This window comes from Anas platyrhynchos, chromosome 1 (assembly GCF_047663525.1).
Source record: "Anas platyrhynchos isolate ZD024472 breed Pekin duck chromosome 1, IASCAAS_PekinDuck_T2T, whole genome shotgun sequence".
In the NCBI taxonomy this organism is placed as follows: Eukaryota; Metazoa; Chordata; class Aves; order Anseriformes; family Anatidae; genus Anas; species Anas platyrhynchos.
Genome location: NC_092587.1, coordinates 93542471 through 93557968, shown reverse-complemented (window position 1 = coordinate 93557968; position 15498 = coordinate 93542471). Strand labels below are relative to the sequence as shown.

General features: G+C 37.3%; 1 protein-coding gene across 13 annotated transcripts in view; it reads right to left on the bottom strand.

Moving 5' to 3' along the window:
• TMPRSS7 (transmembrane serine protease 7) overlaps window positions 1-15498 on the bottom strand; it is a 44631-nt gene that overhangs the window by 9668 nt on the left and 19465 nt on the right. For 11 of the 13 annotated variants that reach the window (XR_005268252.2, XM_038184456.2, XM_038184491.2 and 8 more), the window contains 7 exons: window positions 12427-12494; window positions 12068-12261; window positions 11150-11188; window positions 8436-8664; window positions 7331-7461; window positions 5801-5913; window positions 3708-3814 (listed from right to left, as the gene is read on the bottom strand). Coding sequence is in view for 12 of the 13 variants with exons in the window: in XM_038184456.2 (XP_038040384.1) it covers window positions 3708-3814; window positions 5801-5913; window positions 7331-7461; window positions 8436-8664; window positions 11150-11188; window positions 12068-12261; window positions 12427-12494 (881 nt within the window). In the remaining variant the exon portion in view is untranslated. Of the gene's footprint in view, window positions 1-3707; window positions 3815-5800; window positions 5914-7330; window positions 7462-8435; window positions 8665-11149; window positions 11189-12067; window positions 12262-12426; window positions 12495-12621; window positions 14669-15498 lie in introns of those variants that run through there. The other 2 variants (XM_072024643.1, XM_038184486.2) reach the window with 2 other exon arrangements.

The window sequence follows — 15498 nt, the reverse complement described above, 5'->3', positions numbered from 1 at the left end:
CGTGATCCACCATTCCTCAGTACAATATCCCACACACTTTCAAGCAGAATGTTTCACCAGAAAGTTAAGAAGGTTGTCAAACATGATACTTTTGTCAACACTGATGATAATTACCTTCAAAGATTTGCATTTTGGCAAAGGCATAAGCAATTTGGTGGGAAGGGAAACATCAGCATAGTTTAGCTGCTCTCATTTTGAGGAATACTCCTAAAAAAGAGCGCACAGGGCACTGATCTGACTGCTTTGGAGGCAGAGGGAAAAAGATTTGGGGAAACTAGAAATATTTCTAGGTAGCCACCCAGCTTAATACCATTAAGATCGCAAAGTTTAACCTTTGAAAGACATGTCTTCAAGTAACTAGTCTAGATGAAAAGATTCTTTCAATGTGCATCTATGTTAAACAGCCATTTTGGCAAAGAGCTTCCTTGAACTTCTGCCTGGTTGCCACTTAACTTGGAGAAACCTAAGATAACCTTCATCAGAGATACCAAAGACATTGCAACTGGCATTTATATGCTACTCTAGCTAAGGAAAAACAATAAACAAACTCCAACCCCTTTAAAAGTGTAAGGTTGCTGTACGATGGTTTGAAAAGTAGAGAACATTTTAAGTGTAGGAAAATTTTGAAGACTGACAGTTTAGGTTGCACAAGAAGTAGAAATAAAAGCCTGTCTCCTCTTTCCCACCAAAACAACACAAAAACTCAACACTTATAAGAAAGACATGTGGCTTCAAGACTCCTGTCAAGAGAAGTACTTACTAGACTAAATAGATATAAGAACAGAAGCAGCTGTATTGATTCTTGGCACATTTAGCATATACATTTCCTTGACAGCAACACAAAGGAACACAGCGCAGTTCAAGTGATCTTGAGCAATAAATGAGTTATTTTATTGTTAAGTGTATTACTGCAGTATTAACCTGTGGTAAATATTTTTCTCATTTATTTTGGCAACACCAAAAGGATAGATGATAATGAAGGGAAGCCATTGCATTGCTTCAGTGCTGCTCTTTGTATCAATGAATGCAGGTAAATTGGGCAGTGATTTCCATGAGGATGGATGTTTTCTGATGTCCTGTGCACCCTACTGAAGCATGCCATCAGGAGCAGCCACCCTTGCTCATACATTTTCCTGATGTGCTTTGTTTCACTCTGAAAATGAAACATCCTTTTAACAGGTCTAGGAGGTAACTCCAACAATGTCAAAAATAAATGAACATAACAAGAGACCATTCTCACACATCCTGGAAACAGTGTCACGAAATGTTTTACAGCTTTCTAATATAGTACATTTAACTGTCGAAGGAACAACAACAAAATCTATCTAAGCTAAGAGTAAAGATCTTCCTACTATAGAAAGTCGTCTTCTCGCTCGTTTTAGTGTCTGTCATGTCATCACTGTCCCCAGCCTAAAACACCCCACCTAAGCGTAAAAGAGAAAGTTTGCAAGCCATCTGATTCTCCTTAACTAACCCACAGATGTTCTCTGTTTCTCCTTCTGTCAGTTACTAGGACACAACTTCCTCCAACAAACCCTGACACCATCTCAAAAAAATACATTAAAAAAAAAAATCACAGACTGCTTTATGTGGGTGAGAAGTGGTCAATTCAATCTCATCTCACCAGCAATCGAGGAAGCTCCTGACCATCTGTGGAAGAGCTGAGACAGCTAGACAAAGGAAGCTGTGTCCTGTACACAGTAAGAAATGTCATATGCTTTGGGGGTTTGTACGAGAGCTGCATATCCTTGTGAGCCTTCTACTAGTGCTTAATGAGTCCTTTTTCCAGGGCCAACAGAGTTTGCCAAGCACCATCTGTAACTCTGCAGCAGTGCTAAAGAAACTAATGAAGGTGATCCTATCGCATACACTGAAGCAGGGAGTGGGTTGCCTTTTCAGGGGATGAACAGATGTGCACATCCTGTTGCAGGTTCAGTGGGACATTGCACCAAGGCATTTAAAAACAAAACAAAACATTTCTTAGCTCCTGTACATCTCTAATGTTCTGCTCACAGGGACTAGCTGATCTCTGTGCCAATGAGAATTTTAGCTAAAGCAGTTATTCAACTGCAACTCTTCCAACTGGGCAGATCAACAAACACACATCCTCTGCAATAACGACAAGAACAAACTGAGTGGTCATGTTCAGTGCCTCTGGTTAGATAAAGCTGACCCTAGAGGGTCAAAAAAACCCTTATCTTCAGAATTTTCATGGTCACAGTCTTAGTTTACAAAAATCAACTTCCTGAATCTTCCTAAACATTTTGACACGAGGCAGCAGAATGTGCTTGCTCTAAGTTGCAATTGCAGGGACCTGAAAAACCGGTGTGTTTTGCCATTTGCTTCCCTCCACATTCCAATTTCATTAACCATTAAATTTTGTAGGGAAAAATGCAAATATCAGAATGTTTCATACTTTGTCATTATTTTCCATGGAAAGTAAGCACAGAAATGAAGATCACTGAGTTCAAAATCCTTATTTTTCATGAAAAAGACATTTTCTAAAGAAAATTCATATTGGCCTACTTACATCAGCAGCAACTAGCAACAGAAATTAGAAGCATGCATTCTTTTGCAGTACTTCAAAACTAGCCCCAAATGCATTTCATAAGATCATACTGCAACATTTGATTCTGTGAAATGTTTAATTAGTAGGCTTATTTAAAAGCTGGTCTTTCACAGAGAGAATCTTTGTAGTAGGAACCCATCATCAATTTTTGCTTCAGATTTTGCCTTTATTTGATGCATCTCTCAGCAATCTCTAATATCTCAAATCCTTCCAACTATGCCACAAAAAGAAGACCAAAAGAAACACACAAACACTCCGTGTTGCCTGTTTTGACTGGCTTTTTTCATGCACATGTTGTCCAGCCACCAATTGCTATCAAGACATAATGTTGGTAACATCACGAAAACTGACTTTTCTCTCTATGTAAGCACAGTATAGCTTAGTTTCAGTAGTGAATTCAGAAATTCGGTTTCAAGTCTGATCTTATTGATGTTTCCATTTGAAAAAAAAAAATTAAAAATAGAGTCCAACTTCCCAAACCCAGCCTCACCTCATCATCCAGTGACTGAAAGACTATTTTTTAAATTGCAGAAAAAAATGGGTAGAAAATGTATATGAAAAAGCAGCAGTAGCAGCAGTATTTAAATACAAACCACTTAAATATAGTGTGTCTTGGCAATCAATCTGCGGCGTCCCTTTCAAGAGCCCATGACTGAAACACAGAAGCAGTTACTCTCCTACTCCCAATAATCTCACTGTAATACCATTTCACTGAAAAGTTAATTAGGTTCAGTGTCATCATGAGCAATCATAGAATTAAGTTACACTTAAGTGTTTTTTTTGTTGTTGTTGTTGCTTTTTTTTTTTTTTTTTTTAAACAGACCTTATTCAGTCGTCACAGAAAGCCCAAAACTACGTTGGGTTTACTGGACATCCATTTTCACCCACTCTTCTCATTTCTTTCCTTTAATAGAGCACCAAGGGCCCTTATTTTCAGCTTTTTGGTACTTTTCATTAGAATTTTTTTTATTCTATTTATGAAGATTCAGTTACATTATCAGCCAAAGTGAAACATGAATTATAAGAGGCAACAATGAAGTATCTCTGTCTTTGTGTAAACTTTCCGAGTGAACTGCAGTAGTGATGGGAAAGTCTGTTTTGGTAATGTTAGTTTAATAACTCATGCAGAAGTACTTACATGTGTTCGTTAATTTTCCACCATCCTCGTTCACAGCCTTTAATATTCTTCTCACTGATGGTATAGTTATGAAACTTCAGAGCTATACCAAGGTTCTTCTGTGGAGTCTGTTGTAAGAAAGACAGTGCATGCAGGCTTCCTTTTCTTTTTGTGGATATAGCACATTAAAATCTTTAGGCTTATCTCAGCAATTATAGTGCTTGGCAGTGCCAAGCTCTGGGATCTGTGCTGACTTTCCCAGCTCAACAGCCAGCACCTGAGACACCTGCCAGCTATTCAGTCCTCAGCAAAATGAAACGTTGGTAAAAGGCCACCACAGCTACAGGCTCTCTTCCCCTCTGGCCAAAAGCCCTTTCATCTTCAAAAAGCCACTGGCTGTAGACAGAAGGCAGCTTTTGTGTCAAGATCAAAGCATTCAGACATATCCAAATTTATTTGTGCAGGGACAGACAGCCCCAGCAGATTGTTAGCTAAGATACTGTACCGAATACCTGTACTGCCTTGGGAATGCACGGAGTTATTTCTACCAGAATACTGTAGTCTTTGCTAGCATGTGTTCAGCCAAATACTTGCTAGTGTTTTATAGAATCTTTTAACTGGAAGTATCATGAAGATTCATAGCTAATTATAGCTTCCTTTATTAAAAGGAACAGAACCATCTAAAAAAAAACATGGCCACATCTTGCAAAAGCAAGGGCTGATTCGGGCAAGAATCCAGAAGTGAAGATTCTTCTTCTTTCTCACAGGAAATATACAATACAGGAAATGAGGGAAATTTCAACATCGAACTATGGGGAAATTAAATGGTTTTAGGAAGTAGCATGGGCAACTCCCAAGGCTAAACTGGGCAACCTTTCCCTCAGAAGTCCAGGCTGAATTGAGGACAAAGTTTAGCAAAAGGGTCATTGACTTAGTTTTCTAGAGGGAGAAAAGGATGTAGGTCCTAGTTAACTAGGCTTCATTCATATTGTTGTAATTCTACGTGGGCAACCAGTAGCTTAAGAAGGAAGACAGGCAAAGAGTAGGCTGTATCGTATCCATTGCCTTGTTCTTTAGAGATTAAAAACCCTTGGATACCAAACAGGTACCAGAAAAGTTCCCAAAAATATCCATCTCGCAGTTTGTTTTATTTGCTGTTTTGGAGACTGATCATGCTATAAAAGAGGATGTACTAATAAATTTTGTTCATAACTTGAGACACCACACAAGGACAAATGGCAACACTTAACAGAAAGAACAAGCTCTTGAGGCCATCCAGAAAACAAAAGAGAGCTAAGGCAGTGCATAAGGTTATGCATTTGAAAGCTGACTAATAAGAGCTACTACAATAAATCATGAGCTTGGGAATTTAAACCAGTAAAGAACGACAGAGATTTTGCATAGTCAATCACAGGATGACTGTAATGCACTAACATAACTTCACTGTGATGGGGAAACCATAAATCAAAGATCATCAAGTGCTACATTTCTGATAGCAGAAAACCTACTATCAGATTTTCTGGAATAACTTGAAGAGTCTAATACCATCAAGACAAGGTGTGAAAAAATTATCTTGAATTTAAATTTCTGGTTATTTGTTTTCAGAAAAAGACACAGAAAAAGGATACTTGGAAAAAAAAAAAAGAGACCAAGAAAAAAGTCAGACCATCTTTGAATACAAAAATTTGATTTATTATGTGTAACATAGGAGTTATCAGAGAAGCAACAGCACTAACTAGGTTAGAGGACAAAAGTTTACTTTTGGTCTCCCCCCCAAATTTTGGGAGTTGGAAAGAGGGAAAGAAAAAACATTTAAGTCTTGAATTCTCTTCAGTGAAGTGCTTCTGTAAGCCAAACATCAAAATGTATTTCATCTCAGCTCTTTACCTTTGTAATAAATAGGACAGCTTAAGAATTATGTTCTCTTTGTTAAGAATAAGGACAAAGAAATCAAAATAACTGGGCACAACAGCTATTGAGCTGTGCCATTTCTATAAACTACCACATCTATGAGGATGCAGATTACTCCCTATTCCATCGTTCCTTCTACGCACACAGGCACTGTATGCCCCCAAAAAAGTATCAGTGCTTAGAGAGAAAGAAATCTGTATTACCTGGAAGTTCCATGCACAAAGACATTTTGGAGGGTAATAGCTTGGGTAATAGGGACTTGTGATTCTCCCTTCATAGCCAATCTTTTCTTTTGTTGCTATTGCTTTTCCACACCCTAGGGGAAGAAAAAAAAAAAAAAAAGAGAGAGAGAGAAGGCAAGAGCTGGTAAATCTTAATCTATTTCCAACAAAGCTATTCAGTGGGCTAGGCATTCAATTTTATCACAAGTGTTTCACTGTAAAACAGGACAGCTATGGAGTTATGTTTATCTAGGTTCAGGTTGTAATAAATTCACTGTAAATCCAATGTTACAGACAGATAAGGCTCATAAAAGTCTAGGAATGCTTGCTGTGATGCTCTGTTGAGCGTGCCTCTCACAAAACAGATAGTTCATATTGTCTGTTAGATGCTCTAAGACTGTCAGAAATTACCCTAACCTCTCATTTCAGCTCAAAGGCTTGGGAACGATAAAGTGATTTTTTTTTTTTTTTTTTTTTTTAAATAAAGGCCTTTACAGGACTATTGACTTTTATTTTGTCTCTGCAGGACCAGGAGAAAACATTGTCAACCTTTCTGTCAGGTATTTCACTAAAGGCAGGTCTGTGAACAAGTCTTAGTGAGCAGTGTTGCACATCAAGGCATCCACATCGCAGTAGTACATGAGTAGTAGATGAGTACATCTTAAAATACAACTGGTTAGAACAAGAATGGACAACGTGCTAATCTAATCAGCCTCACAGAAGCCAAGGTGTCTTTTTGTGACTGATTAAGGGATTAAGACAACTCATTAAAGCAAACAAAACACAAACAGTAAAAACATAGTCCTGAATTTAAAATTACTTATGATGCAGAATTCATCACATACTTTCATATTTCCGTGCTTAGTTACTCTCACCATTGGAAATATGCAGCACCTTTCTGAGCAGCTTAATTACAGCCTAATTTCCTCGTATTGGAATGTGTTATACTTTTGTCTTTGTGCTGCTTGGGTGACATTCCTTGTGCTATTTGTGATTATGACCAAACCACTTCTTAAAGCAATAAGAAGCAGAAAAGACTTGATGACCAAACATCACTGAATCCTTTGTGTTAATGAGGCAGAGACCAATAGCAAAAGGCAGACAGAGCTACTGACACTTTGTACTCTGAAAGTAATTTTCAGTGATGAGCAATTTCCACCTTTAACATCATCACAAAGTCCCAATGTAGGAGCAAGTCCACAGCCACACCTGGAATAACAACTCCATCTACTGGCACATTGCAGTTCTGACCAATTGAATTCAGTCAGGGTTGGTTTCAGCCTTCTATATGTTTTTATTTCATATAGACAGCTAAACAGCTGAAATTACTCAAGAGGAAGGCAGCCACTTAATAATGCAGAGGACATGAAGAAGGGAGACAGGGATGTGGGAGAAAAAAAAAAAAAGAGAGATACAGATTTGCAAGGAGTCATTTATCCATAACATAGCCACATGGGGCTCTGAGATAGAAACAATACAACAAATGCATTTCCAAATACATTACAAACCTACTTTCTTGTGTAATGATCTCAAAATAGCCATGGAACTCCTTCCGTTCACTTATCTGTGCTGCCTTAAACATTACCAGCATGAGATTATTTGTGGACACAAGTGACACCAATGAATCAGCTGGCTCGCACGCTCTGAGGAGGAATAATGGAGAGTACATATCTAAGCCATTTGTATCAACAATGCATTGCTCTCATTCTTTGCTTTCCACTGCTACAGTACTCACGTACTTCAAAGCCTAGTGGGGGGAAAATAAAAAAGCATGCTCTTATGCACGGAAGTGTACTTCTTAAAAGGCCAGTTAGAAACACCTGCAACCTCTACAGGTACTAGTAAATGAACATCATCTGCTGCTTTACAGAGAAGTCAGTGAATGTTCCAGGTCACTGGAGAACAGATCTTTAAGATGACTGGAAGGCTCTCTTTTGAGGCTTATATATACACTGACAGGGCAGAGAAAGGGCTTTCAGTGGTCAGAACACTGAGCTCTTCATCCACTTGATGGAGATGCTCCCCTCACTTTTCAGTCTGACAGAGTCCTATGGAATTAATAACCAGGAATTTCACTCAAAAATTTCCAGACAAAAATTCTAGATCATAAAGGATAAAAATTAGTAGTAATTCACATGCCTTGACACATCAGTTTCAACTCTAGATTTTAATAAGTCTGAATAACTCAAATAAAGCAGCTTAAAAAGGCACTAAAGAAAAAAGTGAAGTATAAAAAGAATCAGGATACTTAGTTTTACAACTTCAGTCTTCCTCGGAACACTAGTCTTCACAGGGAAGAAAAGTTCACTTATAGGATGGAATTTTGACAATTTGTTTTAGTTAACATGTTTCCTGACAAGAAAAATTCCACCCAGTAACGTATGAACTTCTTATATTTTGATATGTAGGTGAGGATACAGTCTATCTGAAGAATAACAAAGCATCTGAAGAATATTAAGTTCTCTTTAATTACTTTTCTACTTTTTGGGGGGAAGTAATTTTGGTGTTCTGTATATAACATGAAGATCAAAGTACTTTAAACAAAGAAAAAAAAACAGATGACAAATCTTCAGGAAAAAAAGAATGCCAGTGACTTCTCAATAAAATTTATACTCACCGGTACAGTATCTTATGTTTGATTGGCATCAGAGAGTCATAAATGGTTAGCGAGTCAGTGATGCAGTTATCTGCTCCAATCTGAAGCGATACTATTGAAAGACGAATAAGATGACCCACTAACGCAATCAGTTTAAGATAGCAGATCGTTCCCCCTGAGGTAGCATGGATATCCAAAGGAAAGTGTTCATGGAGACGATCAGCATGCAGATCATACATACAATTTGTTCCTGTGGAAACATATTTCCAACACTGAACATATGCTCTGAAACTGGTAAATCTATGCATGGGAGTACAAAAAAAAATCCTATATATAATTATGAAGTAAAGCAACATATGAAACATACGAAACATTTTTCCTCCAAAGAGGAAAAACAAAGTAGCCTATACTGCTCACTGTTTTCATCTCAGTTACAAGTCTCTGGTCAAGGAAATGTCTATTCATAAAGCTGCAGAGCTTGGCAAACAGCACTGTAAAAACGTGTAGGGGTACTAGTGCCAAAGCACTGCCATTTTGTACAACACATATTTGCTGTTAACAAATCTCTGTGGAACCTCCAGAGGATAAATGACTTAAGTGAAACAGTTGTTACCTGGGAAACGTTCATCTACTGCCAGGATAGAAATCAGCTGCTCACCCCTACAAGTATTTGGATATTTATTTAAAAAAAAAAGACAAAAAAAAAATATATATATATATACATATACACACATTTTCATACTACTCTAGGTTTTATAGATTACTGCTCAAAAATCAAGCTACTCAATGTTTTATGTGAAATGAGCTGGACATGCTACAACAGATTCACCTATTAATTCCGTTTGTAAGGGATGCTAGGACCTTTGCTGTTCAACTTCCTGCTCAAAGCAAGGTCAAAAGGAATTTGAACCTGGATTTTCTCATGTCAGGTCCTGAAAGCTTTTGCAGCATTAGAAGTCACTGATAGAAATGGAAGTACTGTGAAATATACGCAGTACAGACTAGCGTACACAACCTAGTTTTACTAAAAAAAAAAAAAAAAAAAAAAAAAAAAAAAAAAAAAAGTAAAACAAAATCAAAATTCCATTCGTGTCGTAACTTAGAAAAGAGTCACCAGAAAATTACCCTACTTCGATCCAATTTTCTAATTAAGCTAATACAATTGTGGCTTTCAAGTCAAATATATTAACATCTTTGTTTCAGTTTGATGTTCCAGTTCCCATCCAACAAAAGCTTAGGGATTTTTTTGTTTGGTCATACTTAGAGCTCTTAACATAGCTCTTCTGAAAGGTGAGAAGAAACAAAAGAGCAAATTAGGGAAAATAAGACCCAAAGTGAATATTTGCATGACTCTGCCTATTACAGAAACAAGTATCTTAAATAGTTACCATAGTGGAACATCAGTTACAGCACTGTGGAATTTTGCCATCAATTGTTAACTAGCAGTTAAAAGGCCAACGTTTACTTTGAGTCAACCAGACAGGAAATAGCAGGCTTTGTCTGACTTCCACTTCTAATTTATAGTCTTGAAACAGACGTTATAAATGCTTATGAACAATTTGTAAGTCACATGCTCTTCAAGTTCAGTTACGGTTGTAACTATTTAAAGCTTTGGTTGACCCATTGTTCTTCCTTCTTCTTTTGTATCTTCCCAGCAATTTTTTTTTCTTTTAATAATAGTTTTGTTTTGTTTTGTTTTTCCCTGCTTATTTACTCAGCCTTAACAAAGCCAGTTTTGATATGAAACTCTGTAGAATTACATTTAGAATTACAGAGTGACTCTGTAGAATTACAGAGTGACTGCCATTATTGCTATTATGCAATTAACAGTGTGACTAGCTCGCTGCTTGTGAAGCATGGCGTATCTAAGTCAGAGCTAACACTAAATCTAGAAGCAATGTAAGCATACCAGTTTGAAACTGAAGCTAGGTACAATCATTATCCAAAGAGACCCTGCTCAGCCATATAGTGTGGCAATGCAAGTCAGTTGCACCAGCTGAATCTGCACAAGTCCTTTATCCAACCCATCCTTTAAAAAACGTCCATCCCAGTGCTGAGTCTAAACCAATTACTAGGTACATCTTCATTAAAAAGTTACTCCATTGCCCTCAAAATACAACACAGTGATCTGTTCCACATAGTAGTGAACACAACTGGGATGTACTTTTAGACTGTACATGTTGTCTTGTAAAGTCTCTGCATACCACCAAAGAACCCCACTGGGAAATGTAGAACACAAAACCAAGGAGGTATATGAATAGTGTCTCCCATTACCCTGGAAAAGTAGAACTACTTAGACTCACTTCTGCTAGGGATCTCATTCAAAAGAAAAACACAACATTAATCTTGGAGCAAATGGAGTAAATGATGATAAAGGGTGGATAAAAGCATTACTATTGTTTAGAGTGAAAGCCAAAAAATAGATTCAAATTCAGTGCTGCCCAAGTTAGAAAAAAGCTGGAGTGAATAGAAAAAAATGAGTGACAGAATTTATTTCCCATCCTGCCACCAGGCACAGCTGAATTTTACCACTCAAAATAAAGGCAGATAGTTTATGTATTTGCCATATGCAGGACTCTTGGACCCTCTTACAGCAAAGTCAGGACATAAATACCAAGACTGAATTTAACCCTTTTAAATTAACACTAAGCAATATCTTTGCATCTGAAGACATTAATGAGGAGCTTTGTTCTCCAACCACTCTTCTGCCACAAAACTGCCAAGTGGTGAATTACCTGTTCCTGTTGTTGACCAATAATCTGACCGAAGACCTGCTGCATAGAAAAAAAAGGTTTTGTGAGTCTTCTAATATGCAGAACATCCAGAAATCAGTGTTTGATTCAATCATGCTTCCGTAATCTTATCACTAAGCACACAGAATAAAACAGCTCTCGATGTGGGAGACTGCTCAATCCCGCACCATCTCCACAAATTCTGCTACCATCCTTGGAAGCAGCCGTCACGTCCCCAGGCATTCTCAGTGCCCGAGGGATGAGGGGATTGCTGGTCACTTGAGCAGTCCAATTCAATTGAAGGCCTGAGGCAGAAAAACCCAGGGAGTTACTTCCCCACCCTTGGCCACAAACTCTTTTTCAGCTTTCAGCTGGGCAGAGCTGTTCAAATGAAGCTTGTTCCATCCTTTATTTGTAGAGCTGAAAATCCTATGCTACTTTGTAACTAGTTAGATTAAACAGGTTCTTGGACCTGTCTTGCTAATTTCCTCCACAGACAAAAACAGCACAGGATATAGAAATTGATTAATGAATAAGCAGCTTTATGTTTGTATTTTTTTTAATCTAACAGAAATGTAACAACAATCCCATTTTCCATGGTGATGCTAAAGTTTGATCCCTGTATAGAATAAAACACTTCATCTTTTAATATGTTTTAGGTTGCAGCCTAACCCAAGTCTGAGCTGGCTACGAGTTGTCAGGCTTAGCTCCTGAGTTAGAACATAAGCTTTGCAGCAGTGACAAAACCATTTTGTACCTTAATATGACCTCCAGTCTGTTCTTTTCTTTTTTTCCCACCAGCCCCACCATAAGAGGCACAAGATAAAGACTTCAGTATATTTCTAAAATCTGCTACTCTGAGATAAATACTTGTTGTTAATAAGCATTTCTTCAACAGTAGGGACACATGCTTTTACTAACCACTTAGCACAATGGAGTCCATGTCAACTGCGAGACCCTGAAGACTTCCCACTGAGGTGCGGTTAAGGATGCTTGTCTGAATGGAGTCCTTTAAAATGGCAGCCACGCAGTCCTCACACAGCACTTGGCCTTTTGGCTGCGGTACCACAAATACAATCCAGAAGTGGATAAGAAGCCCTCCGTTATTGTTGTTACTGAAATAATAATAGTAATAATAATAATAAAAAAAACATGGATTACCATTACACTGAAAGTTTTCTGAAGACCACAAAAAAAAAAAAAAAAAAAAAAAAAGGCTTCTCCTGTGGGCTCGTTACGCTATCCAGCAAAAACACAGACACGTTAACCAGTTTTTTTACCTGACTTCTGAAACAGTGGCCTGCTTATAAAACTTGGAGAAAGAGGAGGTTCTGTAAACCAAGTTCATCTGAAAGAGAAAGTATAAAGCCGGTGAAGATTAAGCATTGTTGAAAACAGGCATACCTTGAGATATCCTGTGCCTGGGATGTCCCAGGAACATGCTCTCTTGCACCAGGAGGAAGCCATGAACCCACCTGTCCTAATACACAGCAGACATGCTGGGCAGAGCAGCAAACATGATTGGGCCAGCTCTGCCACGCACCCCTACCAGCTCCAGCACCCCCAGCAAACACCAAACCTTCTGCATGGGGCCAGCTGACACATACAGTGAACGCTGGTCCAAAATAAATGAGTTTTGGAAAGGGTACACGTTCTTCTTCCAGAAAAATCTCAAAGGCAGGGGCCCACCCTCTCCCACTGCCAAACCTTCTGAGCCAGTAATCTGGAAAAGAAAACAAGCCTCTGACGTGCCATGCAGTGACTGCCACTAAGGTTCAGGTAAGGGTGCATCCAAGCTCTTCAGCAAAGCCATGGTATGGCTGGGGCTGGAAGGGGCCTCTGGAAATGCAAAACACTGACCCCTCCTCTCACAGGGACAAGGGAGAGCTACAGCCCCCAGAGAGGGCCAAATCCAAGTGGTCACATGGGGTTGGGCTTGCTGTGCCTTTTTTTTATTTTTTTAAATTATTTACTTCTGTTGCTAATTTTATTCTTGTTTTGGTTTTGTTTTTATTTCTGTTTTAAGTGTATTTCTGTAGTTTTTGTGTGTGTGTGTGTTTGTTGTTTTTTAACTTTTTGAGAGTGTTACTTTTGGGGGATGCTTTTTTATTTATTGGTGAGTTGTTTTTTATCCTCTTTTTTTTTTTCCTCCCCATTACTGCTTTTCTTTGTTTTTCTTTTCTCTTTTTCTTTCTTATATGGTCTTTCCTTTGCATCTTTCATTAATTGACAGTATTTTTCTGTTTGTTTTATTGTTGTTGTTTTGTTTTTTTCCTCTTTTGGAGGGATTCTTTTTTGTTTGTTTTAGGATTTTCTTATTTCTTGGGGAGGCTATGAGGGGTTCTTTTGTCTTTTTTTTTCCTGTTTCAGTTTTTTTTTTGAAGTTCTATTAATGTATTTTTATTATTCTTTGTTAGCTTGTGGAATTGATCATTTTTTCTTGTTCTATTTTTACGGGGTTTTGTATTTTATCTTTTTTTTTTTTTATTTTCAGTGTTTTTATTTTATTTTAAGTTGGAGTACCGTTAGGATTTTTTTGTTGTTGTTGCTTTTTGCTTTCTTTGATTTAGTTATTTTCTTTTTATAGGGTGGAGATTTTTAGGGGGTTGTCCTGGTTTTCTAAGGGAGTTTTAAATGTTTTTAAGATTAAATATTTTCTTTTTACTTGTTCTAGTTGTTGCCTTCTCTTGTTTGTGGAGAACAGGGGATTTTAATTGCTTTTTGTCCTTTTTTTTTTTTTTTCCATTTTATGTATTGTCATTTTGTATTGTTTTATGAGTAGTTTTGTTAGTTTTTTTGTCACTATAGTTTGGGATTTGTTTTCATTTTGTTTTCTTTTGAGGGGTGTTTTGGCTTTTTTTCTTTCTTCTGCGTTCTTTGGTTATTTTTTCCTCAGTTCTTCTCCCCCTTTTTCTGTTTTTATTTTGTTTTTACTTTTTCTTTTTATTATTATTTCTTTACTTTTTTGTAGTTGGATTTTCATTTGTTGGTTTTATGATTTTTTTATTATTATTATTTTTGCTTTTATTGCTTCTGTTTTTTGGGGGAATTTTTTGTTCTTTTTGTCACTTTGTTTTTCTTTTTTTTTATGTTTTTTATTATTCCATTTTTTGGTGTTTTTTTTTTTTCTTTTTTTTTGTTTTGTTTTCTTGTGAGGCTTATCTTTGTTTTGGTGTTTTTTTTTTTTTGTTTGTTTGTTCTTGCTTTTGGGGAGGTTTGCTTTGTTTTCTTCCTTTTTTTTCCCCATGTTTTTGTTTTGGGGGTTGTTTATTTCTTGCTTCTCTTTTGTTTTGGGGCAGAGGATTTTTGTTTGCTTGGTTTTTGCTTTTGTGGTTTTTTTTTGTTTTGTTTTGTTGTTTTTTTTTTTGAAGCTGTCTGTGGTTTAAGAGTGTGTTTTGTACACACTTTTTTTAAGGAGACAGTTCAGGCTTGTTTTAAGGGGTGTGGGTTGTTTTTTTTCTTTGACTTGTTTTGGGGGAGCTGTTTTTTTGTTTTTTTTTTTTTTTTTTTTTTTTTTTTTTACAGGGGACTAGTTATGTTTTAAGTATTTTATTTTTCCCCCCCCTTCCATTGTTTATGGGCAACCTCCTGCCTTTTCATTCCATTTGTGTCTATTTTTTCCCCAACTACCAGCTTAGCATTAATATATTTCTTTCCAATACAATGTAAAATATGTGAACAGGGGAAAACTCTACCGCTTTCTTGATGCAGGACAGCCTTTGGGAAAGCATACTCCTGCTTTCACCAGTTCTTTAGATAACCACGCGACAGTAACCTTCCTTATCCTTGTTGAAGGAGGCACGCCACTAGCACCACCAGGTGGCACGTACCTCAAGCTGTTCAGCCTCTCCTCCTGCTACTTAATTAATGCCCACAGGACTGTAACTAGGATTCTTTTGAATCCTTGGCTTTGACAGCTGTCAAAGTCATATGGATGTTAGTCCATAATCTTCATCATTTGACACCAAGTTGGAACAATCAGTTTAAGGGCCTAAGTAAAATGAGCAGAGCTCAATCTGTCTCCAGATTAAGCTATGAGGGATTCTATCTATATATTGCTTTTACTGTCAAAAGGGGAATGAGTGTAACTTGAGAGATTCTTCAGGCATTGTTCTAGAGACCTCTGACACAAAAGTCATAAACAAAAGGGTTTCAATTAGAACAACAAAAAAAAGACAAAAACCTTACAAACTCAGATTCCCAACATTCCTGCTAGCCTTTTTAGCCAATAGTCATGTTGTCATGCAATGAGATGTACATTATTAGCAGTGCAAAATCTATTGGTGAGTATTGGTTGAGTTTAGAGAAAAAAATCATTTCCAAGTTATGTCCAAGTAGAAGATGGTGGCACT